This window comes from Aquarana catesbeiana, linkage group LG01 (assembly GCF_042186555.1).
Source record: "Aquarana catesbeiana isolate 2022-GZ linkage group LG01, ASM4218655v1, whole genome shotgun sequence".
Taxonomy (NCBI): domain Eukaryota; kingdom Metazoa; phylum Chordata; class Amphibia; order Anura; family Ranidae; genus Aquarana; species Aquarana catesbeiana.
In genome coordinates, this window is record NC_133324.1 from 891040573 (window position 1) to 891067149 (window position 26577).

Consider the following 26577-nt stretch of genomic DNA (forward strand, 5'->3'; position numbering starts at 1 on the left):
TTAGCCCCATAGAAAATCTGTGGGGTATTGTGAAAAGGAAGATGCAGAATGCCAGACCCAACAACGCAGAAGAGTTGAAGGCCACTATCAGAGCAACCTGGGCTCTCATAACACCTGAGCAGTGCCAGAAACTCATCGACTCCATGCCACGCCGCATTAATGCAGTAATTGAGGCAAAAGGAGCTCCAACCAAGTATTGAGTATTGTACATGCTCATATTTTTCATTTTCATACTTTTCAGTTGGCCAACATTTCTAAAAAATCCCTTTTTTGTATTAGCCTTAAGTAATATTCGAATTTTGTGACACACGGAATTTTGGATTTTCATTTGTTGCCACTTCAAATCATCAAAATTAAATGAAATAAACATTTGAATGCATCAGTCTGTGTGCAATGAATAAATATAATGTACAAGTTACACCTTTTGAATGCAATTACTGAAATAAATCAAGTTTTTCAAAATATTCTAATTTACTGGCTTTTACCTGTATACCTGTGTTGGCTTTTAGGCAGTATGCTTTCTAAATGTTTAAGAAGAAATTTAGTATCATCACTTAAAGAGCAGCAGTCATAAGAAGGCTTTGAATATTCAGTTTAAATCACTGTAATCAAGCAGGCACGATTTACATTTGTGCCCTTAAGATTTTTTTTTTTCTATCTAGAGGACAGATAAAGCCATGTCGTCTCTGTAGTGCTGCACAACTGTCTAACAACCCTCTACAGTTAATACCTTGTATAATTAATAAGAACCTTAGGAGGGCTTTCTCAGCGCTAAAGTTGTTCCTAGACAAAAGAAAGGCAAAAAAGGGGCACATATAAACATTTTGTAAGATTGCACATCATCATTTAATTATGAATGTTGAAACGCTTGCTCAAGCCTAGTTATGACTTATCCTATTCTAAAGGGGCAATACAGGATTTTGTTCTATGAATCCAAGGTAAATGATGTTCATTTTAAAAAAGGTAGTAATCTCATTGATCTGCCTTATATCACATTTGTCAGAGAGGTGGACATACATTGCAAATCTCCAGAGGACAGTTCAAAGAGAAGAAACCAACTTGGAATCTCTGATTTTTCAGATCATTTAAATATTACCATACCCAGTTATCAGGTGGTTAAAATCTGAAGTCAATGGACAACTTACACTGAGGCAGCAAGAAATTTCAGGATATGAATGGAGCAGGCAACCCAGATAAGCCACCTTAAAACGTGGTCCATTCCCAGGTACTTTGAAAAATAAGGGCACCTCTAAACAACTCATTGTATGGTCACCGGCCACAAAGAAGTGGTATTGTGCAAAGCCTAACTAGGTGCAAATTTTCTTCAACAGGTCCTTCCCAACACAATACATCCTCCATGTACACACCACCTAAAACAATATTGCAGAAAGTTCAGGAGTAGATCAAGTCTGGGCACACAATACATTAAAGATCTCTCATATGTAAATGGGGTGGTACTGTTTGTGTGTCAGTTTCTTTCGGCAAGTCGGACATGAGGTGGCATTTTTAAGGGCATCGCGAAGGCACTGGCTGCAGAATATATGACCGCACTTGGTAGACACAATGAGACGTCCGCTTTGTACAATCTAGGAGAAAATAAGCACAGCATGAACAAAACTTTCCTATATGTCAGAAATATAAAACATGAACCTCACAGAATACAGTGCTCATTATGGACTAAATTATGCAGCGAGAAAAGATAAGAGGCCTTTCCCACGACTACCACCAACGTACAATATTATCATGTCTGATGACAAGTTATATATTAGCAAGCAAAGCCCTTTCTTAAACGGGACCAAAACCAGGCACCCCGATTTGAGCAGTTAAAAAAAAAAAAAAAAAAAAAAAACAAATATGGACATCTAAAACTCACCTCTGAATACCCATCCATGCAAATAGGACAACTAACATTTGCTCCACTCGATCTGTAAAAAGACAAAGATAAAGCCAGTGTTAGAACAACATTTGAGGCAGTAAAGAAAAAAAAAAATTGAAAGTTGTACTTAAAAACAGAACTGTGCCCTAACAAACGTTACAGAAAAATATATACAGTATCTCACAGAAGTGAGTACACCCCTCACATTTTTGTAAATATTTTATAATATCTTTTCATGTGACAACACTGAAGAAATGACACTTTGCTACAATGTAAAGTAGTGAGTGTACAGCTTGTATAACAGTGTAAATTTGCTGTCCTCTCAAAATAACTCGCAGCCATTAATGTCTAGACTGCTAGCAACAAAAGTGAGTACACCCCTAAGTGAAAATGTCTGAATTGGGCCCAAAGTGTCAATATTGTGTGGTCACCATTATTTTCCAGCACTGCCTTAACCCTCTTGGGCATGGAGTTCACCAGAGCTTCACAGGTTGCCACTGGAGTCCTCTTCCACTCCTCCATGATGACATCACGGAGCTGGTGTGCAGTGGTCTTATCGGAGGCGTGTTTGGGGTCGTTATGTTGGAATACTGCCCTGCGGCCCAGTCTCCGAAGGGAGCGGATCATGCTCTGCTTCAGTATGTCACAGTACATGTTGGCATTCATGGTTCCCTCAATGAACTGTAGCTCCCCGGTGTCGGCAGCACTCATGCAGTCCCAGACCATGACACTCCCACCACCATGCTTGACTGTAGGCAAGACACACTTGTGTTTTTACTCCTCCCCTGGTTGCCGCCACACACGCTTGACACAATTTGAACCAAATAAGTTTTTCTTGGTCTCAGACCACAGGACATGGTTCCAGTAATCCATGTCCTTAGTCCACTTGTCTTCGGCAAACTGTTTGCGGGCTTTCTTGTGCATCATCTTTAGAAGAGTCTTCTTTCTGGGACAACAACCATGCAGACCAATTTGATGCAGTGTGCGGTGTATAGTTTGAGATCTGACAGGCTGACCCCCCCCCCCCCCCCTCAACTTCTGCAGCAATGCTGGCAGCACTCATACGTCCATTTACCAAAGATAACCTCTGGATATGACGCTGAGAACATGCACTCAACATCTTTGGTCAACTATGGCGAGGTCTGTTCTGAGTGGAACCCGTCCTGTTAAACCGCTGTATGGTGTTGGCCACTGTGCTGTAGCTCAGTTCCAGGGTCTTGGCAATTTTATTATAGCCTTGGCCATCTTTATGTAGAGCAACAATTCTTTTTGTAAATCCTCAGAGTTATTTGCCATGAGGTGGCATGTTGAACTTCCAGTGACCAGTGTGACAAAGTGAGTGCGATAACACCAAATTTAACACACCTGCTCCCCATTCATACATGAGACACTAAGGAGTCACATGACACCGGGGAGAGAAAATGGCTAATTGGGCCCAATTTGGACATTTTCACTTAGGGGTGTACTCACTTTTGTTGCCGGCGGTATAGACATTAATGGCTGTGTGTTGAGTTATTTTGAGGGGAGAGCAAATTTACACTGTTATACAAGCTGTACACTCACTACTTTACATTGTAGCAGTGTCATTTCTTCAGTGTTGTCACATGAAAAGATAGGGGTGTACTCACTTTTGTGAGATACTGTACATATATGTGCAATATGGTTAAGAAAATAGGACTTTTCACTTACCTGCAAATTGCTTATCGTGGAGTACAGTACAGGACATAGGGTCTGTATTCATAGATCATGCAGGCTACCTTCAGGGTTATTGGACACTGGTAAAAAACCTTGCTAGGGCCTCCCCTAGCAGCCATATGGATTTTTCTGCTCACTTTCCAGTGCTGCACGGGGTTGGGCGGGTGACTGGACATTCACGGAGTCTGCCTTAGCCCCCCTTCACACCACAACCCACCTCTACAATGTCCACAGTTCCCCTTTACATTCCAGTTCCCACTTTAAAGCAGCCCCACAATGTCCTCCATTCTGTTTCACATCACAGCCGCCCTTTACATTATGGACGGACCACCATGCTATCAAATTTAAAATCACCACTAGCACCATCCTCCAAAAACAGAAAACGGGCAACAGCAACACACTGGAACAGATCTCAGAAGAAACTACACTCTGAACTCTTCAAAACTACATTATCAAGCAAAATTCTTTTGCTAAACCCAAATCTCTCAACGGAACAAACACTCAACTCCCTAAACAATGTTTTACTACAAAACAGCAGACTCCGTGGCGCCAAAACGCAGAACACCCGTCCGCAAAAAAAACTTGAGTTGGTTTAATGGCACTCTCACCCTACTCAAGCAAGAACGCAGAAGAGCTGAGAGAGCTTGGAGAAGAAATCCCACCAAGGAAAACCATGCTAACTACAAAGCACTCACGGTGAAATAAAAGGCAATCTTCAAAGCCAAAAAAGAACATTTCGCAGACACCATCTCATCCGCCTTAAACCGCCCACGGGAACTTTTCAAAATAGTTGCTCAGTCAATGAACCCGACCTGCTTAGAGCCCCCTCGATACTCAAGAATTCTGCAATGAGTTATCAGATTTCTTCATCGTCAAAATCGACAACATTCGGAAAGCAATTCATCAGAAAATAACAACCAACCTCACTCAACCAATGCAAAAAGAGGATATCGACATGAACATCACTCAACCACCGAATTTCTTTTTGTCCCCAATCACTACGGACACGACTAAAAACATCATCAGAAGCCTTCGCGACAGCACATCACCGAACGACATCATCCCCACCAAATTGCTTAAAGAATGTTCCGACATCCTGGCCCCCACCCTAACACATCTCATAAATCAATCATTCAAAGAAGGGACTGTGCCAACCTCCCTCAAGCAAGGCATCGTCAAACCACTGCTAAAGAAACCCAATCTCGACCCTAAAGACCCTAACTGCCGCAGACCAATAACAAGCCTCAACACCATCTCCAAGATTATAGAGAAAGCAGTAGTACAGCAGCTACAACACCCCCTGGAGACACACCACCTCCTGGACCCTCTGCAATCAGGCTTCCGCCCAGGCCATGGCACAGAAACAGCACTTCTCAAAATATGGGACGACACCCTTGAAGCAGCAGATGACGGAGAACCGAGTCTCCTGGTACTGTTAGACCTCAGCGCAGCATTCGATACAGTGGACCACAATACTTTACTTGTCCGCCTCTCAGAAGTTGCAGGAGCTACAGATTCTGCCCTAAAATGGTTTACATCCTTCTTAGAGAATCGCTCTCAGACAGTGAAACTAGGAACATTCACCTCGGAATCTCGGGCAGTCTCCTGTTGAGTCCCTCAGGGCTCACCCCTGTCACCAGTGCTATTTAACATCTACATCCGTCCACTTCTCAGTATCATCAGAAAAACCGACCTCTGCTTCCACTCATACGCAGACGACACCCAACTGTACCTTCGCATCAACGGACAAAAAGATCATCATCAGCAATTACAGAAATGCCTCACTTTAATAGATGACTGGATGACCACTAGCTCCCTCAAACTCAACGGATCAAAAACAGAACTTCTTCTCCTGCAAGCCAACAAAAATTCCAAAATTATGACCCCGTAGACACCACCCTCCATGCTCGGACAGACCATCTCCCCCAGCACCAAAGCCAAGAGTCTCGGAGTCATCTTTGACTCAGGAATGACAATGGATGCACAAATAGGATCAGTGGTGAGCAGATCCCACCATCTCCTCCGCCTGCTTCGCAGACTCATCCCCTTCATCCCAGAAGAGGACAAAGCAGCAGTTGTGGGAACAATCATCAATTCCCGACTCGACTACGCAAATTCGCTCTACGTAGGATTACCCCAATATCAGCTTGCGCGCTTGCAACTCATCCAAAACACGGCGGCAAGACTGTTAACAGGAAAAAAGCCCTGGGAATCCATCTCCCCATCCCTAAAAAGCCTACATTGGCTAACTGAAGAATCGGATCACATTCAAGACCCTCTGCCTCACCCACAAATGCATACAAGGAAACACTCCGCTATATCTCCGGGAAAAAATAAAACACTACACACCGAATCGTAGTCTTCGATCAGCTAACCAAAACCTCCTCATCATTCCCAAATACTGCTACAAAGCAAAGGGAGAACGAAGATTTGCAGTCAAAGGACCTCGACTATGGAATGCTCTCCCAACCAACATCCGCATGGAAGAAAACCACCAGGCCTTCAGGAAAAAACTAAAGACCTTCCTTTTCTAGAAGCTGACTACAGAGAATACATCTAGCGCCTTGAGGCGATTCGGTTCGCATTTGCAGCGCTTTACAAATCATTCAATTCATTCATTCATTCACATATTACTGTAACGGGGGCTGCACTGTAAAAGGGGCACGGTAATGTAACAGACTGCACAGTAAAGGGGGACTGCACTGTGAAGGGGACACTATAATGACTGCAGTGTCCCTTTACATTGCAGCCCCCTTTATATCACAGCCCTATGTCACAGTGCCCCTTGCAATCACAGCCCCCCCACCCCACCCACCCAGAGCCCCTTGCAATCACAGCCCGAGGATAGACCTGTCGGACCACGGTCGCCTCTTGCCTCCAGCTGTGTGGCCGGGCCATCAACAGGCCACGGACCAGTACCGGGCCTTGGCCCAGGGGTTGGAGACCCCTGCCATAGGCAACAGAGATGATCAACATTTCTATCTCCCCACATAGCGCAGTAAAATTGGTCCTTTGAATGGCTAAAGTTTCCCAACCTGGATCTGGTGTGGACTGAAGTTAAGTCACTGGATCCACTGCCACTGAGATAAACGTCGTTATTTCTTGAATCTTCATCATCACTGCTTAATATACAGCTTGCCATATGTGAGGACCCCCGGGCTGCATTTCTTCTTTGGTCTTGGTGCTCTGCAAATAAGCCAAATTGCAGCATTATTTATCAATTTATTTCCACAACTCTTCCATTACAGCCCTGGCTAAAAGAGAACTAACTTCTGCCACTAGTCCCCATCCACTCCCCAGAATTTCAGTTCAACATTCTTACAAATTAGAACTTTACAAAAGGCGACAATTTTTTGGTCTGTTATGCAAGGCTACCCCTCCAATTTTTCCTCTATGGTAGCCCCAAAATATACACTGATCAACCGTAACTTTAGGACTACCCACCTAATATTGAGTAGGTCCCCCTTTTGCTGCCAAAACAGCCCTGACCCATTAAGGCATGGACTCCACTAGACCTCTGAAGATTTACTGTGGTATTTGGCACCAAGGAGTCAGTAGCAGATCCCTTTGGTCCTGTAAGTTGTGACGTGGGCCTCCATGGATTGGAATTGATCTTCCAACACATCCCACATATACTTGACTGGACTGATATCTGGAGAATTTGGAGGCCAAGTCAACACCTTAAACTGCTTGTTGTGGCTGCAGCCACTGGGATTTTGTTTAAAACTGACAGGCAGACTTCTGCCTGTCAGGTGGAAGCATTCGGCCCGATTGCTTCCACACACCCCCAGTACCGCCCCCCCGCCATGTGTTCTGGGCTCCGCTTGCCCATCTGTGGACTTGGGACCGACATGCCAGGTGGAGGGAGGAAGAATAGCGAACACATGCCTGCTCTACTCCACTTCTTGCTGTGACGAGGAAGAAGGAAGGAGGAGGGAGGAGGAAGGAAGAAGGGAGGAAGGAGGGAGGAGGAAGGAAGAAGGGAGGAAGGAGGGAGGAGGAAGGAAGAAGGGAGGAAGGAAGAAGGGAGGAAGGAGGGAGGAGGAAGGAAGAAGGGAGGAGGAAGGAAGAAGGAAGGAGGAAGGGGGAAGAAGAAGGAAGAAGGAAGGAGGAAGGGGGAAGAAGAAGGAAGAAGGAAGGAGGAAGGGGGAAGAAGAAGGAAGGAGGAAGGGGGAAGAAGAAGGAAGGAGGAAGGGGGAAGAAGAAGAAAGAAGAAGAAAGAAGAAGGAAGAAGAAGGAAGAAGAAGGAAGGAGGAAGGGGCAAGAAGGAAGAAGAAGGAAAAAGAAGGAAGAAGAAGGAAGAAGAAGGAAAAAGAAGGAAAAAGAAGGAAAAAGAAGGAAGAAGAAGGAAGAAGAAGGAAGAAGAAGGAAGAAGAAGAAAGAAGAAGAAAGAAGAAAGAAGAAAGAAGAAAGAAGAAAGAAGAAGAAGAAGAAGACGGAAGAAGAAGAAGAAGACAGAAGAAAGAAGACGAAAGAAGAAGAAAGAAGAAGAAAGAAGAAGAAAGAAGAAGAAAGAAGAAGAAAGAAGAAGAAAGAAGAAGAAAGAAGAAGAAAGAAGAAGAAAGAAGAAGAAAGAAGAAGAAAGAAGAAAGAAGAAAGAAGAAGAAAGAAGAAGAAGAAAGAAGAAGAAAGAAGAAAGAAGAAAGAAAGGAAGGAAGGACAAAAGACAAAGGACAAAAGAGGAAAGGAGAAAAGGAGAGTTATAGCCCCCCATCCCCACATACGCCTATGTGTGAAAACGTTGCTTGCAATACAAGTTACATAAACACTGCACACGCTGGAAAGAGGGCAATAATTCTAGCACAAGACCTCCTCCGTAACACTAAACTGATAATCTATAGGGGGCTTTTGAAGCATCGTCTATAGAAAATATAGGGTACTGAAGTTTGATGCCATTTTAAGGGCACACACAAATTTAAGGATTCACATGTTAAAGCATCGACTTACTCGGTGCAACCTTGTCTTATATATTTTAATAAAAATGTGGGTAGTTTATTGCGTTTGTTTGCCCTAAAACTCACTTTAGTGTGTTTTTTTACTGAGATTTTGTGTTTCCTAGACCTTTGCGGTAATATCAAGTGACATAAAATATTGGAACCACCAATTATCTTACTCAAAGGGGTCCGCTTTCAGAAAATATAGAATGTTTGGGGTTTTTAAAGTATTTTTCAGGCCTAAAATTATTTTTTTTAACCGCTTGCCAACCGGCTCACGCCGATATACGTCGGCAGAAGGGCACGTACAGGCATATTAACATACCTGTACGTTGCCCTCTAAGAAGCGGTTTGCGGGCGCATGCCCGCCGCGAGCTCCGCGAGTGTGATCGCGGGTCCGATGCCCGCAATCGTCTCACGGAGAGAAAGAACGGGGAAATGCTGATGTAAACAAGCCTTTCCCCGTTCTGCCTAGTGACATTGACACAGATCACAGCTCCCTACAGCGAGTATGTGAATGGTCCCAAAGTAGTGCCAAAAGTGTCCGATCTGTCCGCCGTAATGTCGCAGTCATGACATGATTATATATATATATTAAAAAAAAAAAAAAATATTAATAAAAATGCCATAAAACTATCCCCTATTTTGTAGACGTTATAACTTTTGCGCAAACCAATCAATAAAATGCTTATTGTGATTTTTTTTTTAACCAAAAATATGTAAAAGAATACGTATCAGCCTAAACTGAGGAGAAAGAATTTTTTTTTATATTTTTTGGAGGGATATTTATTATAGCAAAAAGTAACAAATAATGCGTTTTTTTCAAAATTGACGCTTTTTTTTTTTTTTATTTATAGCGCAAAAAATAAAAACCGCAGAGGTGATCAAATACCACCAAAACAAAGCTCTATTCGTGGGGAAAAAAAAAAGGACGTCAATTTTGTTTGGGGGTCACGTCGCACAATTGTCAGTTAAAGAGACGCAGTGCCAAAACGCAAAAAGTGCTCTGGTCTTGTCAGCCAAATGGTCCGGGGATAGGTGGTTAAACGTGTGCAGAAGAAAAAAAAAAAAATGCAAAAACTGCTCTGGCAGCGAAAGGGTTAAACCATTCTTGAACCATTCTTGTGGTATGGCAGGGTGCGTTATCCTGCTGATAACAACAACGTTTAGGTAGGTTAAAAGTAACATCTGTGTGAATGGCAGAACCCAAGGTTTCCCAACAGAACACTGCCCAAAGCATCACACTGTCTCCACCAGCTTGCCTCCCTTAGTGCATCCTGGTGCCATCTCTTCCCCAAGTAAGCGACACCCAAAATGTAAAAGAAAACAGGATTTATTAGACCAGGCCATCTTCTTCCATTGCTTGGTGGTCCAGTTCTGATTTTAATGTGCCCATTGTAGGCACTTTTAGCTGTGGACACCAGTCAGCATGGGCACCCTGACCCGTCTGTGACTACCTAGCCCCATACACAACAAACTGCCGTGCCCATTTATTCTGCTTTCAACAAATCAACCCCAGGGACATCACGTTTACTTGCTGCCCAATATATCCCACCAACTTTTAGATGCCTTTGTAACAAGATAATCAACGTCACTCACTTAATCTGTCAGTGGTTATGGCTGATAAGTGTAAATTTTGCTTAGAAATGGACTGCAGAATGCTCTCCTCTTTATCACTACAGAACTTTTAGTACCCTGGCAGTGGAGAGTGAATCCTCCCCACCACCGCGATCTATTTAGGGGCCTACTTGACAGTAAAGGGATTGGGGAACTCATACAGATACTATCCAAAATTACATTTGAAGTGTGTGTGTAAAGTCAAAACTTTTCTTTCGATTTTGGTAGGAGCAGTGAATGGTTAAGACACAAGACACAAAGTCCCTTCGTAATCTTTTTAAGGGCCAGTTCACACATGCAATCCAGTGCGTTTGGTAGGTTATATAGTTTCCAATGGCATAGTTAGCACAAGTGAGGTCACTTCCAGGAAAAAAAAATAGAACATGCTGCATTTTTCCTGCACTTGACTGTCCTGGAACGCGGTAAAATGCATCAAAAACCAACCGAAATGCACCGGACACCAGTACAGTGAAAAAAAACCCCATGAAAATAAATAAAAAACGCATCTGGAATGCATCCAGGAAAGGCATCAAAACACGCATGCAGAAACGCATCTGGATCTTTTTGTGGTATAAACCAGCACTTAGTGCAGATTTGAAGGTCCTTCAGGCGCTTATATAAAAAGGAGGCCAGGTCTAGCAAGATTCTCAAGTATAATAAAAGGTAGTCAGTGAAATCCAGCCAGATCCTCGATGTTGTAATTGCACCCAGTTTTGTTGGTGGACTAGCATAGTCTGTACATGCAGGACCACGTTGCTTTTAGAGTACATTGACATTTTTTGCAGTTCTACGGATAGTAAGATTGCTTCTTTCAGCCCCTCTGTTCAAGTATGCCTTGTGGTGTTAAGAAATGGGACCCGATTATGTTCAAAAGTTGAATGGGGTAGCAAACGGCATAAGACAGATAGCCTACAGGGGCAGACCGTATTAACCGGTTGTGCCTACACAATTTTGCTTTAAGAACGAGGAAGATCCGACCACTCCCCCCTGCTGTGCTGCAAACAAACCAAAACATCCCTGGCAGATAGAATTTGGCGCCTATCCAGATTCTGGATAGCCAACCCTACTCTAGAGATCGAAATAGCCCAAATGATTAAACAATACTAGTTAATAAATGCGTGAACTAACTCAACGGAATGATTGGGAGGCCTTTAAGGCCTACATAAGAGGTTGTTACATTTCCTCTATAGTCAGGGAACATAAGAACGATCAGCTTACACTAGAGGAGGCGGAGGCAAAGGCCCAAGCCCTTGAGTCCCACTATGCTCAAATTGCAAACCCCATCACGGGTCAAGACATGAAGGTGGCGTATAAACAGGTGATGCTGCTCAGAGTGGCAAAGGTAAATAAACATCAGCTAGTTCAAACGCAACGAATATTTGAGCAGGGGGATAAAAGCCCTGTTAGCTGGTCCAGTGGAAATCAATGCCCGTTTTGTTGATTACTAGGCTAAACTGTATTCTTCTAGGGCATACTACTCTGATAGAGAGCTATGCGAGTTCCTGGATGAAGTGTCATTCCCGGTTCTCACTCCCTCAGCAAGAGAAAGATTAGATGCCCCTGATTACATTGGAGGAGGTTCAAATAGCGCTGGGCTCACTGCAATCGGGTAAGACCCCAGGATTAGATGGATTCCCTTTAGAATTTTATAAACAATATATGGAAGAAATGACACCTAGGCTACATAACATAACGAAAAAAAAAGGAGCTCTTCCCCCATTAGTGGCCCAAGCTATCATAGCAGTGATCCCCAAACCAGGGAAAGACCCTCAAATATGCTCGTCCTACAGACCTTTAGTATTGACTAAAATTTTCGCCAAGTGCCTAAACGAGGTGATACTCACTTTAATCCATGAAGATCAGTCAGGTTTCATGTGAGGAAAGGGAACAGATATAAATCTCCGGAGACTGTATGTGGTCTTGGCCTCTGGGAATGGGGACGGCTGACCTGCAGGAGAGGCCTCCCTGGATGCAGAAAAAGCTTTCGATTCAGTCGAGTGGCAATATCTGTGGGAGGTCCTCCGTAGGTTCGGATTCGGTCCAGTCTTCATTTCCTGGGTCGAGGCTGTGTACAGGTCTCTGACGGCCAGGGTCCATACCGGTACTGTCCTCTCCCCGCCCTTCCTTCTGGGTGGAAGAACAAGACAGGGATGTCCCCTTTCCCCAGGACTTTTTGCGTTGGCAAAAGAACCCATGGCAATCCTCCTACGATCCAACCCTGAGATACAGGGTGTTACAGTAGGCCCCCTCCACGAAAAAGGTGTCACTATGCCGATGATACCCTCCTGTATCTCAAAGATGACGGGACTTCCCTACAGACTGCACTCTTGGTTATTGGTAGATTTGGGCGATATTCGGGAGTATGCATAAATTGGGGGAAATCCATACTGTTTCCGCTTCTTTCCGACAATAATTCCCCACCGTTAGATGCGCAACTACGGAGGATTTTCCAGTTCAGATATCTGGGGGTGGAGATACACAGACCTAAACCAGTTTATCGCCCTAAACTTGAACCCATTAGTCTTCCAACTGTCCCAAAGATGCGCAGCCTGGAAGTTCCTTCCACTCACTCCGGTGGGACAAGTCAATCTTATAAAGATGACAGTGCTGCCTAAATTCACTTACCTCTTTCGTCAGACTCCTGTAGCTATACCCGTCTCTTTTTTAAAAGATAAGATAGCATAATCATATCCTTCGTATGGAAGGGTGCGGTACCTAGGATAGCGAAAACACTGCAACTACCGGTTACACTGGGTGGCCTGGCTCTACTGTGTTACATAAAATATTACTGGGTGGCGGTTCTGGTTACCGTCAGGCGGTAGCTGGCCAAGACACCGGCCAATCCCGCGTCTACATTAGAGGCAGCACTGCTGGTCTTCTACGCAGAGCTGAGAAATCTAATCCACAGGGGCCCTAAATCCAACCCGCAGGTGACCCCACCCATGCGGGCAACACTTACAGTATAGGACACGGTCAGCAAGAAGACTAGGAAACCAAACACATGGTCCCCTACAACTCCGCTGTGGGGTAACCCGTCTACCCCACTTTCACTCTATCCCGGACCCGATTATATGGGCTAGACATGAGATTACAAAGTTGGAAGATATTGTATCCAGGGGACAGTTGACTTCTTTTGATACCCTTAAGAGGGACAAAGGCCTCCCAAATCAAATGTTCTTTAGGTATCTTCAAGTACGCCATGCCTACCGCTCTCAATTCCCTCCTTCGATAACACTGCAGATGTCTGATCGGGAGAATACGCTATGATCCCTAGAAGGCGGTGGAACACTATCTATAACCTATAATATGCTGGTTGTTCTTGATACACCTAAGGCAGTGATGGCGAACCTTGGCACCCCAGATGTTTTGGAACTACATTTCCCATGATGCTCAACTACACTGTAGAGTGCATAAGCATCGTGGGAAATGTAGTTCCAAAACATCTGGGGTGCCAAGGTTCGCCATCACTGACCTAAGGTCTCTCTCTCTCTCTCTCAACTATTCACGATATGGCAGAACCATATTCCAGACCTGGCTGAGGATGACTGGGAGGAGGGTATTCAGCAGTACCTGCCTCTGATGATTTCGGCCAGAGATAGATACACTCAATTAAAGTTTCTACACCGTGCCTACTTCTCCCCAGCACGATTGGCGAGAATCTATCCTGGTCGATTGGCAATATGCCCCAAATGTGGCTCAGACGGCGCGGATTTCATCCATGTAGTCTGGTCCTGCCCCAAAATGGAGGAATTCTGGAGGGTAATCCTTGACGACGTCAACTCTATAGGGAAGATAAATGTCCTGTACAGTCCTATTCCTCTCCTGTTAGGTATATGTGACTTCCTTGAAGCTGCCCAAAAGGAAAAAATTATTTGTCTTTTACGCGTCCTTTTATGCTAGGAAAGCGATTCTTTTACAATGGAACCAAACTCAACCCCCCACTAAACAACTCTGGCTGTCCCTGGTAAATGCTGCCCTACCCCTCTATAAAACTAACCTACCTAGGATGAAACTCCCCCCAAAAATTCAAAAGAATATGGGCCGCTTGGGTGAAGGCGCGGCATCTGACTCTAGAATAGAGCTTGGAAGTTCCTTCTCCCCCACACCCCTTTAACATCACATATCCTAATGGTCACTCTCAAACCCTAATCTGTTTGTATTAAATGATATGGTTGATCATGCAGGACCAGCCTGTCCCCCACCCAACCCCTGGGTCTTTAACTGGTACTTTTTACTATTGCAGAAAAAAGGGGAAGGGGAGACCAGGGGCTCATCCAATTTAGTACAGATCCGACAGGGTTAATAGATTGGCTTTGATTCGCCTCACCCGATACAAGGATCTGCTAACACCGTCGTCCTGAGGTATATTCAAAAAGGGGATTAAAGAACCTCAAGGAGTGGTTGTCCTCTGAATATAAAGACTTACACATAAGAAAATGGGAAAAAAGCCCAAAAGAATTAATCAGGGAGGACAGACCAGTGTAATACTAAATATCATTTATTGATTATCCAAAAGAGTTAATAGTAACCATTAATGGTGAAAAGCTACACCTATCTCCAACACATAATTAAAAAGACATAACGTCTAGATGAAAGACAGGTGGCCACCGTACCTGATCACACACTTCATTCCAGTCTCACACACAAGCATACATACACTGATCTGAAGAAGCTTGATCTCAAGCGAAACGTGTAAGCACAATGCTATCACGGTGTCCGTGGTGAAGACACGGTGACTCTGACCGTTTAAACCTATCCCCCTTCAGCGCTCTTCGAGTGTCCATCTGCTGGCTCTCTGCACAGCCCAGTGACTTTCACAGCCCTATGAACTTTGGACTTTCACAGCCCCAATCACTTCCGGACGGAATCATCTCGATCTGTCATCCAGTACTTGGATCCACATGCAGTCAGCAAGACGGGGGGTTACTGACAGAAAGAAAAGACCTTCAGGGATATGATTATCCACACACAAGACCTCAAATGGTGAGCGGTATCTTACCCCTAGAATCTGAAGGGAAGTGCTATCACGAGCACCCTTCGTTTGTCTTCTCCTTGTGGTAAGGCATATATCAGTATACTCGCCCTGTGTCTTTGATTCCTATCCATGGTGTCTGTATACCAGCTGCCAAATGGGCTTTGAACCACGGCATTACAAGTCTAATTAAACTCAAGGAGACTTTTCTGTGCATCTCCAGAAGCACAAGCACTTTTTCCATACATCCTTATGGGAGCATCGAACAACCAAATTTTTTTTGTCATATGAAAATATCTTTTTCCAAACTGTTTACTTAAAATTATATGTTTGATGGACTTTATCCCCAGATCGTATCCTAGATTAGTGTATGTATGCTTGTGTGTGAGACTGGAATGAAGTGTTGTGATCAGGTACGGTGGCCACCCGTGTTTCATCTAGACATTATGTCTTTTTAATTATGTGTTGGAGATAGGTGTAGCTTTTCACCATTAATGTTTACTATTAACTCTTTTGGATAATTAAATGATATTTAGTATTACACCGGTCTGTCCTCCCTGATGAATTCTTTCGGGCTTTTTTCCCCCCATTTTCTTATGTGTACTTTTTACTATTGTAGTTATTAAATGCAATCCAACTGACTGTTGCATATATTACAATCATTCTTCCACGATAGCTTGTACTACTGTCAAGTGAGTATGTCTAAATTACTCACTGTACTGCGATTTATATTCTGTCTGTTAAAATTAAATAAACTTTATGTAAAAAAATAAAAAAAAAAAAAAAGGTAAGGAAGAGGGAAGAACGAGGCAAGGGTTCAGGAACAAAAAAAACAAAAAAAAAAAATATATGAAGGTATGAGGATGATCTTTGATGAGTGAAAAAAATCAAATCATGTTAGGTAGGTAATACAAGGGAACAAATATAAAAACTCACCTTCGACGATCTGGTAAAATTGAGAAAATAAGAGGGGAAAAGAAAAATACTGTTAAAAGTTAAACAAAACAAAAACTATGGAAATAGTACAACCTTACAATAAATATATGAACGAACAGAAGCAGCGATTTGCACAGTCACATTGACAGTCCAGCTGTAACAGAACTAGCTTCTAACCAGTCTTGGGCATATAAGCTGTGCCTCTAAAAAAAAACAAAAAAAAAAAAAAAAAAAACAAAAAAAACAACACACATTTAAAAATTGCCCTAGACCTGATCCTTTACCCCGTCTTTATAAGATGCAGCGCCCCAAGTAAATGATAAATACATTGTAACAATATTGTTACAATGCATTTACAAAAAATATTTTATGTGCAGACTAAAAAGGAGTGTCCTCTGATCAGCACATGTCAGTTAAAGCAATCTTAAAGAGCCAACTTACACCAATGTCAATTCTTGCAGCCCCCTTGAAAAAAGATCAGCAGTGGACTGCTTTTCAGAGGGTGGTTGACAGGTGGCTGGGAGGCGAGAAGTTCTTGCTGCCTGTTATCCCAGAAAAGCCTGCACCATAACGCATGCCGTTTGCTTTGCAACCTCATTCACTTGAATGGGTCTCATTCAGTGGTGGTATTGCCTAAAACAGAAGGGAGTATTATTTTTGCCATCATGTGTACTACCTCCTCTGGTCATGGTGATAATTTGAGGGAGCCAGTCAATCCATGGCTTAACCACCGTTTCACGGGTATAAGCAACCATTTCTACTGAAAGAATTGATGTGTATTGTTGTGATTAGCTGTAATTGGCCCAGTCTGTACCATGTGATCACTGTGACCAATCACAGCTAGGAACAGAATTGTACACAATGAATGGCATGAATCCACCATTCATGGTCTACAATTGTCATGTGATCTGCTGTTATTGAGAACAGCGATCACATGGAACCTGCAGCTTGCCAGTACAGTGACCAGTCATAGTCTGTGTCCAATTGACGTCCACCCGGATTCATAAAATGTCCCTCCCAGCTGTCGTTTCACAATAGACTGGGTGGGAAGTGGTTAAAGCAGAGCTAAATCAAAATTTAAATTCTACTGAGCAGGCACGCCATTTATAGCTGAAGAAACATGCAACACCTCTTCTGAAATAAAATAAAACCTACCTGCCAACCAAAAGGAAGCTGGGTAGAAGATGCCAGTGCCAGAGAGGGAGGAAGCAAGTATCTGTATAGCTTTAGTTTCACTTTACGACCCAGTGAATGGTAGCTCTTGGCAAATATCAAAACGCCTGCCAAATAACCCCTTTGATTAAAACAGCAATGTAGTGAAAGAAAGGTCTCTCAAGCCACACATCACTGCAAATTCACTCATGGAGAAGTAGCAGTCTCAGCCTGGGCTCCGAACAGGCCACGCCTCCAATGCATTTTGCTTCCCCTCCCCCCCCCGGTTGTTCTGGGAGGACGTCATATGGGATTGGGCTGCCCTCTGGTGCGATCTGTCTGACAGACAGATCGCTGTACTGGCCGCTGCCGGTACCATGTGACTGCCGTGGCCAGTCACAGCAGATCACATGACCGTTCTACACAATGAAAGGCAGGCTTTGATTCGTACTGTTCTTGTGTAGTATTGTGATGAGCCCGGTGATTGGTCACTCACATGGTACAGACAGGGTCAATCACAGCCCATCTGTATCACGGCCAATCACAATAAAAACAGTAAACTATGAATAAATATATTTTATTTTTTACACTACTTGCTGTCAACAGTCATATGATAACGCTGTACTGCACTGTTGACAGTATGTAAAAACATTTAAACTTTTTTTAATTTCTTTATTGTCCAAAAAAATAGTGACAAAAAAAAAAAAAATTACAAATTAAAAAAAAATTAAAAAAAAAACAAAAAAAACAAAACAAAAAAAAAACCTCACCAAGTCTACTAAATGCCTTGCACTGCCCATTTTCCAAAAAGGGGTCATTTCTACTGTCCTGGCATTTTCGTGTCTCAAGAAGTGAGATAGGCCATTAGTACAGCGGGATTGAACGATTGTAAGATATATACCATAGTTTGTGAACTCTAACTTTCCTACAGACTAAATATACACCGATTTGGGTTATTTTCATCAAAGAAATATAGCAGAATATATTTTGGCTAATTTTATGAAGAAAGATTTGCAATATTTTATAACAGAAACAAAGAAACGCATTTTTTCGTTTCTTCTTTCGTTTTGCAAAAAATAAAAAAACCCAGTGGTGATTAAATACCACTAAAAGAAAGCTCCATTTGTGTGAAAAAAAAAAACAATGCTAAAAATGTCATATGTGTACAGTGTTGCATGACTGCGCCATTGTCATTCAAAGAGTGACAGCCCTGAAAACTGAAAATTGGCCTGGGCAGGAAGGGGGTAAAAGTATCCAGCATTGTGGTTAATCATGGCGTGGTCAGAGCCTAGGGTGAGACTGCCACATACTTCTCCATTTGTGGATTTGCAGTGATGTGCAGCTTGATGGACCTTTCCTTCACTACATGCTGATCTTTGGAGCCAAGATGAGCTCCGTTCCTGGCTGGCACTCCTAACCCTTGCCGATTTATCGGGATCATCTAGGAGCCTGAGTGGCACCCACATTTGTACATAGGTCCACTATGATTAAAAGCAGAGCTACGCTATATATTAGCAAAAGTATTGGGACCGCCTGCCTTTACACACACATGAACTCTAATGGCATCCCAGTCTTAGTCCGTAGGGGTTTAATATTGAGTTGGCCCACCTTTTGCAGCCATAACAGCATTAACTCTTCCCGGAAGGATGTCCACAAGTTTTAGGAATGTGTCTATGGGAATGTTTACCCATTCTTCCAGAAGCACATTTGTGAGGTCAGGCACTGATGTTGGACGAGAAGGCCTGGCTCGCAATCTACGCTCTAATTCATCCCAAAGGTGTTCTATCGGGTTGAGGTCAGGACAGTCAAGTTCCTCCACTCCAAACTTGCTCATCCATGTCTTTATGGACCTTGCTTTGTGCACTGGTCAAAATCATTTGGTGGAGGGGAGGATTATGGTGTGGGGGTTGTTCTTTTAGGAGTTGGGCTTGGCCCCTTAATTCCAGTGAAAGGAGCTCTTAAGGCGTCAGCATGCCAAGACATTTTGCCTTCCTGTTCCAACATGACTGCGCATCAGTGCGCAAAGCAAGGTCCATAAAGACGTGGATGAGCGAGTTTGGGGTGGAGGAACTTGACTGGCCTGCACAGAGTCCTGACCTCAACCCGATAGAACACCTTTGGGATGAATTAGAGCAGAGACCATGAGCCAGGCCTTCTTGTCCACATCAGTGCCTGACCTCACAAACGCTCTTTTGGAAGAATGGTCAAACATTCCCATAGACATACTCCTAAACCTTGTGGACATCCTTCCCAGAAGAGTTGAAGCGGTTATAGCTGCAAAGGGTGGGCCAACTCAATATTGAACCCTACAGACTAAGACTGGGATGCCATTAAAAGTTCATGTAAAAGCAGGCGTCTCAATACTTTTGGCAATATAGTGTATATAAATACAATTATAAAACCAGAGGGGCTCCAATTTTGTTAGCCCCAGAATTATGAGACGAATAGAAACTTACCACCACAGAGTCATTTTGGGTGAGGTCTGTTAGGTCGACAACGGTTGACTCAAAGGATTCACAAGTCAAATCCACAACGTCTTCCACTGTACACATACAAAAATAATTACTGTAGAAGGAACACTTTTCCTATTTGTTATTAAAACAGGACAAAAAAAAAACAAAAAAAAAAAAACAAAACAAAAAAAACACGGATTTTCTATTCAGAGAAAATATGTTTTCTAACCTATAGTAACCAAACAGCCTATGGATTCTTTCATCAGTTCACAGTGCAGTCAGAATAGTTAAATTGGTTCTAAAGTCTAAACATTTTCTACCTTAAGGTATTCCCTGCGTTAAGGTGTAAAATGCCCCACTACCAGTTCAACTCATCCCCCATCCCTGAACACTTACCTGGCTCCTGTCACCCATCCAGTGTTGTCTTTTGTGAGAGCAGCGGGTCTGCAGGCAAGACACTGATGGAAAACGGAAGGCATGGACGCCTGCTGCTGCCGCCAGTCAAACTTCTGTGCGGAGGGAGTGGGGACTTAGCTTACTAAAGCTGTGTGTCTATGGATGCACACAGAAGTACATCTTCGCCAGCACACCATGGATCAGCAAACAAGATTGTCCAAAAAAGGTTTTTAATCGAAAACGGTCACATCACAAGGGAGATGCACCTCCCTTGTGATGTGACCGTTTTCGATTAAAAACCTTTTTTGGACAATCTTGTTTGCTGATCCATGGTGTGCTGGCGAAGATGTACTTCTGTTTGATGCCTCCAGAACCCAACTGGTAATCGTTACAGCACCCGTTAATGCTCTATTGCCGTTTGTCCGGGAACGTGTGCAACTGGAATATCGAATTGTACGGATGCACACAGACTGGCTCAAGAGCGCACACGCATGCACGCTAGCCTCAATAGGGCCCAGTTTGGCAAGGGGGCACCCGGAGGAGGGCGGAATGAGCAGTGCTGGCATGGGACATTTCTGTGCAATGTTGTTCCCCAAAGCAGGCAAGTATAATATTTTTTTTTTATTTAAAAAAAAATTACCACTTTAAAAGATTCTTGGCTTCTGTGAGTTATGACATTGTGGTCAGTGGTTTTCACATTAATAAAGTATATCTAAAACCAAAAAAATGTTTTTTTTTTGTTTTGTTTTTTTAACTTGAATGAAGTAAGATTATGTTAAAGCCCCTGTTGATCCCCCCCCCCCTCCGCGCAATGCGTGCCGTTGAGGAGAGACTTTCCTTTTCTTCCCGTCTCCAAAACACAACAGGAAACAAGAGGAGATCTCTCCAAAGGAAGGGAGATCTTAGACATTTATCACCTGAACAATTTGCTGGTTTCCTTTGTATTTCTGTTGTAGTAATACTTAAATTTTGAGTTTTAGCTCACGTTTAATACCAGCAATTATGGTAATCCTGACAAAACGGAGGGTGAAGCTCCTAACTTTATTTAAAACAAAAAAAATTGGCTCTATAATGAATGGGGCGACACAAGGTTTATGCCATATGTGCTGGTATGCACAGCATATTAGTACATTATGGCAGACTTGCCTGTCAAGCTAGCCCTGCAGCTGCTGCGCTGTCACCACACTAGCGGGTCCCAGGTGCTTCCATTTTAATGCTCTCTGGCCACTTTATCACAGCACGGGGCGGGTGCTGTTATTGTGGTCTGATCTGTGCATGCGTGGCTCAGATCACATTACTACTGACAGGCTGGGGGAGGTATTTTTAACAAAAGCAACCACTAGGGTCTCTTTTTTTTTTTTTTTTTTTTTTTTATAACAAACTGCTCCTTAGTGGTTTTCCAATTTTCAACTTTAAATACTGATTTAAAGTGTTACTAAACCCAGTAAACCCAGTAATATGAAAATAGTTAATCTGCCCCCCCCCCCTCCCACACACACACACACACACAGTGCCCACAGCTTATAAATCTTCTTTACATTAAAATATTGCCACTATATACCTTTTTGAATGATCTGTATACCAAGGCTACATCATAAATTGCAGAGTTTCTCCAGTGCTGAGAGTTCAGGAAGGTGGAGATTTTCAGCCTGTATACTCGCCCACATCTGTGATATCAATATCATGTGACCTGGCTATCTCTGAGAACAAGAAACTGTTCTCTCCAGCATAAAAGACAACTGAGCATGTGCAGGTTGAAGTTGGCTACCTTGCCTGTTCTTTCCAAGGTAGACATTGCAGGAGGGGGGGGGGGGGGGGGATCTATGCATACAGGATAAAACAGCATTTTTACACAATGCAGGTTAACCCCTAAAGTTCCACAGGGAGTATAACAAGCATGCTATTCTGTATATACAGACAGATTACTGTTGTGGGTTTAGTAACACTTTAAAGCATAACTATATATTGAAATCGCATACCCTATCAAACCATCATTTTGCCTCATTTGGAGAGGTTTAAATATAGCATTAGAATAACACTTTACTGTACATTAGCATTTAATAAAGATTTATATATTAAAAAGAAAGAAAGAGAAGAAAGAGGAGAAAGAGGAGAAAGAGGAGAATAATTTGGTAATAAGCACATTGGAAAAAACTTCCTCCAAGTATTTTTGTTCTTTAAAGCGGGATTCCAGCTTTGAAAAAAAAAAAATTAAAGTCAGCAGCTACAAACACTGTAGCTGCTGACTTTAACCACCTCAATACTGGGCACTTTCGCCCCCTTCCTTCACAGACCAATTTTCAGCTTTCAGCGCTCTCGCACTTTTAATGACAATTACTCAGTCATGCTACGCTGTACCCAAATGACATTTTTATCATTTTGTTCGCACAAATCGAGCTTTCTTTTGGTGGTATTTATTCACGACTCCGTTTTTTATTTTTTGCGATATAAGCGGAAATTTGGAAAAAAAATATTTTCTTCTTTCTGTTTTAAAAGAAATCCAATAAAATCGAATTTTGTCATAAATTTAAGCCAAAACGTATTCTGCTACATTTTTTGTTAAAAAAAATTTCTGTTAAGTGTATAATAATTGGTTCGTGTGATCACGGACAGATGTACGCAAATAATCATGTACAGATGTGCGCAGGTGATCACGGACATATGTGTGCAGATAATCATTGGGACATGTGATTTTAGTGGGACATATGTGGGGGACATGTGTTTTGGGGACATTGTGTGGGGACACTAGGTTGGTGATCAGTGAGTAAAAAGCTGTAAAAAACAGCTCATACTCACTGATAATCAGCCGGCTGCAGCGATCCCCTCTCCTCCCCTCACCAACAATTTCCGTGTGAGGAGAGGAGAGCTGATCGCCTAGCAACTGGGTTCTGTGTTTACATCACATGACGGCTGTGATTGGACACGGCCATCATGTGATCAGGAGGGCCAATCACAGAGCCCTCCTGCCGATCGGAGATGCGTCCTGTCCAGGTGACACGAGCGCATCAGGACTGTGCGGGCACGCGTGCGCGATCCCGCTCCTTCATGTCCACTCAGAAGGAAGAGAGCGCCCACCCAGCCGTTTATGTACATTGGCCAGGTGGGAAGTAGTTAAATAAGCACACTTACCTGTCCTGGGTGCCCGCGATGTCGGCTGTCCGAGGCCGACCCGTCCCTCGGCTCCCGGCACCGGCATCCTAACTAAGGGAAACAGGCAGCCTTACGGCTTCACTGCCCGTTTTCTACTGCGCGAGTCGCGCGGTGCTTTGTGAATGCGATGTGTTGTGGGACACACACAGTTCCCATAACACACCGCGCCCCATTCACCAGAAGACAACGCAGGGAGGAGAAGACTGAAGATCACCACGGCGTAGGAAGAGGCAGATTATGAAGACTGCCTAGCAACAGCCATTTCAGCCATTTCAAGTTAAAAAAATTCCCCCCCCCCCTCCATTTTTTTTAGGTATTTTTTTTTTTTTTTTTTTTTTTTTTTTTTAAGGGTGGACCTCCACTTTAAAGTGAAGCCTCCATTTTTCAGATTTCAGCAGATTTTCTAGTACCATACAATGCAAAAAATAGTTACATATGCAACAACATGTTTTAGCAACTAAAACCGTTCTCCAAGTTCCTTGTCACCTTAACTACTTGCCGATCAGCCACAGTACATATACTGCGGCAGGTAAGCTCTATTGCACGAAACGACGTACCTGTATGTCATTTCGTACAATAGACAGCAGGGGGCACGCGTGCCGATTAGCCAGAGGGGGAGCCAATCAGCGGGTCCAGCGGACGTGATGTCTGCCGGCTACCCACGATTGCCCCCCCCAGGGAGGCAGAACAACGATCGGCCTATGTAAACAAGGCAGATTGCCATTCTGACAGGGGAGAACACAGTGATCTCTGTGTTCCCCCAGTCAGTCCATCCTCAAACAAAGTTAGCTAGCACCTCCTAGGGACACACTTAACCCTTTGATCACCCATGGTGTTAACCCCTTCCCTGCCAGTGTGATTAGTACAGCAACAGTGCATATGTTTAGCAATGATCACTGTAAAAACGTCACTGGTTCCCAAAAAAGTGTCAAAAAAGTGTCAGTTAGGTGTCTGATTTGTCCGCCGCAAAAAATAAATTATGTAATAAAAAATAAATAAATAGCTGATCGCTGCCATTACTAGTAAAATAAATAAAAAGGCCATAAAAATATCCCATAGTTTGTATACATATAATGTTGGCGCAAATGAATCAATATAAGCTTATTGGGATTTTTTTTAACCAAAAATATGTAGAATACATATTGGCCTAAATTGATAAAGAAATACGATTTTTTACATTTTTTTTTTATTGGATAGGTTTTGTTTTATAGCAGAAAAATAAAAAATATATATATATATTTTTTGTTTCAAGCACAAAAAATAAAAAAAATAAAAAAACGCAGGAGGTGATCAAATACCACCAAAAGAAAGCTGTATTTGTGGGATTGCACAATTGTCAGTTAAAGTAACGCAGTGTCGGATCGCAAAAAATGGCCTGGTCATTAAGGGTATAAAACCTTCCGTGACTGAAGTGGTTAAAAGGCCCCTTTCACACGGGGCCGGAATCCGCCGAAGCGGATCCACCTGCTCAGCGGGGGATCTCTCCGCTGATCCCTGCTAAGCAGGCGGATGACAGGTCCGTGTCCCCTCTGCACAGCCCGCTGCTCCCTATAGGGCGGTTGAATGGAAAAATGGACTGCATGTCTGTTTCCATCCGATCCATTCCGCCAGATGGATGGCAAACGTATCCCCATCCGTCTGTTTTTAGCGGACCCGATCAGATGCCAGTGGGTGACAGCGGACACATGTCTGCTGACATCCGCCGTCCCATAAAGAAGAGTGCATGGTCCGATCAGGTCTGCCTGAAAAATGGACAGGTGGATCCGATAAGTCATGGTGTATTGTCTGTAGCTGAAGCTACATACAATCCGTACAGTGCTGAGAGCCATGCAGCAGTCAGTGAAGGAAATAGTTTGTTTGGACCAGCTTGGTCCTTACAAACTAATTCAAGTGACAGGAAACCTGGAGATGAGCCTTAAAGATAGTTTTCTTGAATGTGAATACATACCGCCTTCTTCCAGCTCTATTAGTTCCGAAACTGCTGTCATCGCACTGGTTGAAGCGTGTCCTCTTCTTCTCTTTTGTGAAGATCTGCTTTTTGTGGAATGAGATCCTTTACGCTTTCTCTGGGTCTAGAACAGAAGGAAAGAATGCATGAAGAGGAAACAAATCATTTATGGTCAAAGTGAATCTTTCAAAAAGTGAGTCTTTCAAGGAGGATTTTTTTTTTCTTAATACAAGTAAATACAAGCTTAATAGAAGCTTACACACAGCTGGTATTGTCTTTTCTAATAAGGGAGCTGAGCACAGTTTGCTAGACCAGGCTCTACTGGAAAAATTTATTATAAAAATTGAATGCTCTCATTTATATAGGGAGCTATACGATATCCCCATTTTTACCATTTACCCAAAGTTGAAGACGATCCTCCAGCCAGACTGACTTATAGCATAAACAGCCTTGCACCACATTATTATATAAAATATATTTTTTATCATACATACATATGCCACTTTATTAGGTACACCTTGCTAGTACCGGGTTGGACCCCCTTTTGCCTTCAGAACTGCCTTTAAGTGATTGTTATTTTTAAAGAGAAATAAAAGGGAGACTTTACAAACATGTTATACTTACCTGCTCTGTGCGGTGGTTTTGCATGGAAGAGCAGCCAATCAGGAGGGAGAGTCCTGGACAGCCGAGGCACTCATGCACATCGCTGGATAGAGATGGGGCTCAGGTAAGTATTAGGGGGGCTGCTGCACACAGGTGGTTTTTTATCTTAATGCATTAAGATAAAAAACCTTCTGCCTTTACAATCACTTTAAAGCAGAAGTCCACCCTAACACTAAAATCCCTGCATCTACAGACATCCACTATCTAACACCAACCTATCTAACCCTGTAAAGAAGAAATCAGTATACATACCTTTTCTGAAGTCAATCCAACCCAATACCACGCTGATCCATATTGACACGATAGCATCGTGCAGTTGCTGCAGATTTGTCGGGTGCACATCCATGATGTGAATCTCCCGTTCCACCACATGCCAAAAGGTGCTCTATTGCATTGAGATTTGGTGATTGTGGAAGCCATTGGAGTACAGTGACCTCATTGTCATGTTCAAGAAACTAGTGGTGAAATGATTTGAGCTTTGTGACATGGTGCGTTATCCTGCTGGAATTAGCCATCAGAAGATGGGTACACTGTAGTCATAAAGGGATGGACGTGGTCAGCAACAATACTCAGGTCATTTGGTCAATTGGGTCAGGGGACACACTGGACACATTTGCTGCCAATGTGCTATGTGTCCAGTGTGCCCCCTCTGCCTTTAAGGAGGATTGGGCTACCTCTAGGCCCACCTGCCCCTTATCTATCCATTATAATGCATGTGCTTCTACTATGGAGATGCTCAAATTCAATATAGTGTTAGGACTGCAAGCAATACACAGGGTGCCGTG

The 26577-nt window shown here is 43.2% G+C and overlaps 1 protein-coding gene across 1 annotated transcript in view; it reads right to left on the reverse strand.

Annotated features, from left to right (window-relative positions):
- Nucleotides 1-437: 437 nt before the first annotated feature.
- Nucleotides 438-26577, reverse strand: part of RNF4 (ring finger protein 4) — a 45618-nt gene continuing 19478 nt past the window's right edge. Inside the window, exons 4-9 of the mRNA XM_073610906.1 lie at nucleotides 25130-25253; nucleotides 19639-19724; nucleotides 16031-16040; nucleotides 6607-6757; nucleotides 1874-1925; nucleotides 438-1586 (exon numbers count right to left, since the gene is read on the reverse strand). Of these exons, the coding sequence (XP_073467007.1) occupies nucleotides 1437-1586; nucleotides 1874-1925; nucleotides 6607-6757; nucleotides 16031-16040; nucleotides 19639-19724; nucleotides 25130-25253 (573 nt within the window). The 3' untranslated portion in view covers nucleotides 438-1436. The remainder of the gene's footprint in view (nucleotides 1587-1873; nucleotides 1926-6606; nucleotides 6758-16030; nucleotides 16041-19638; nucleotides 19725-25129; nucleotides 25254-26577) is intronic.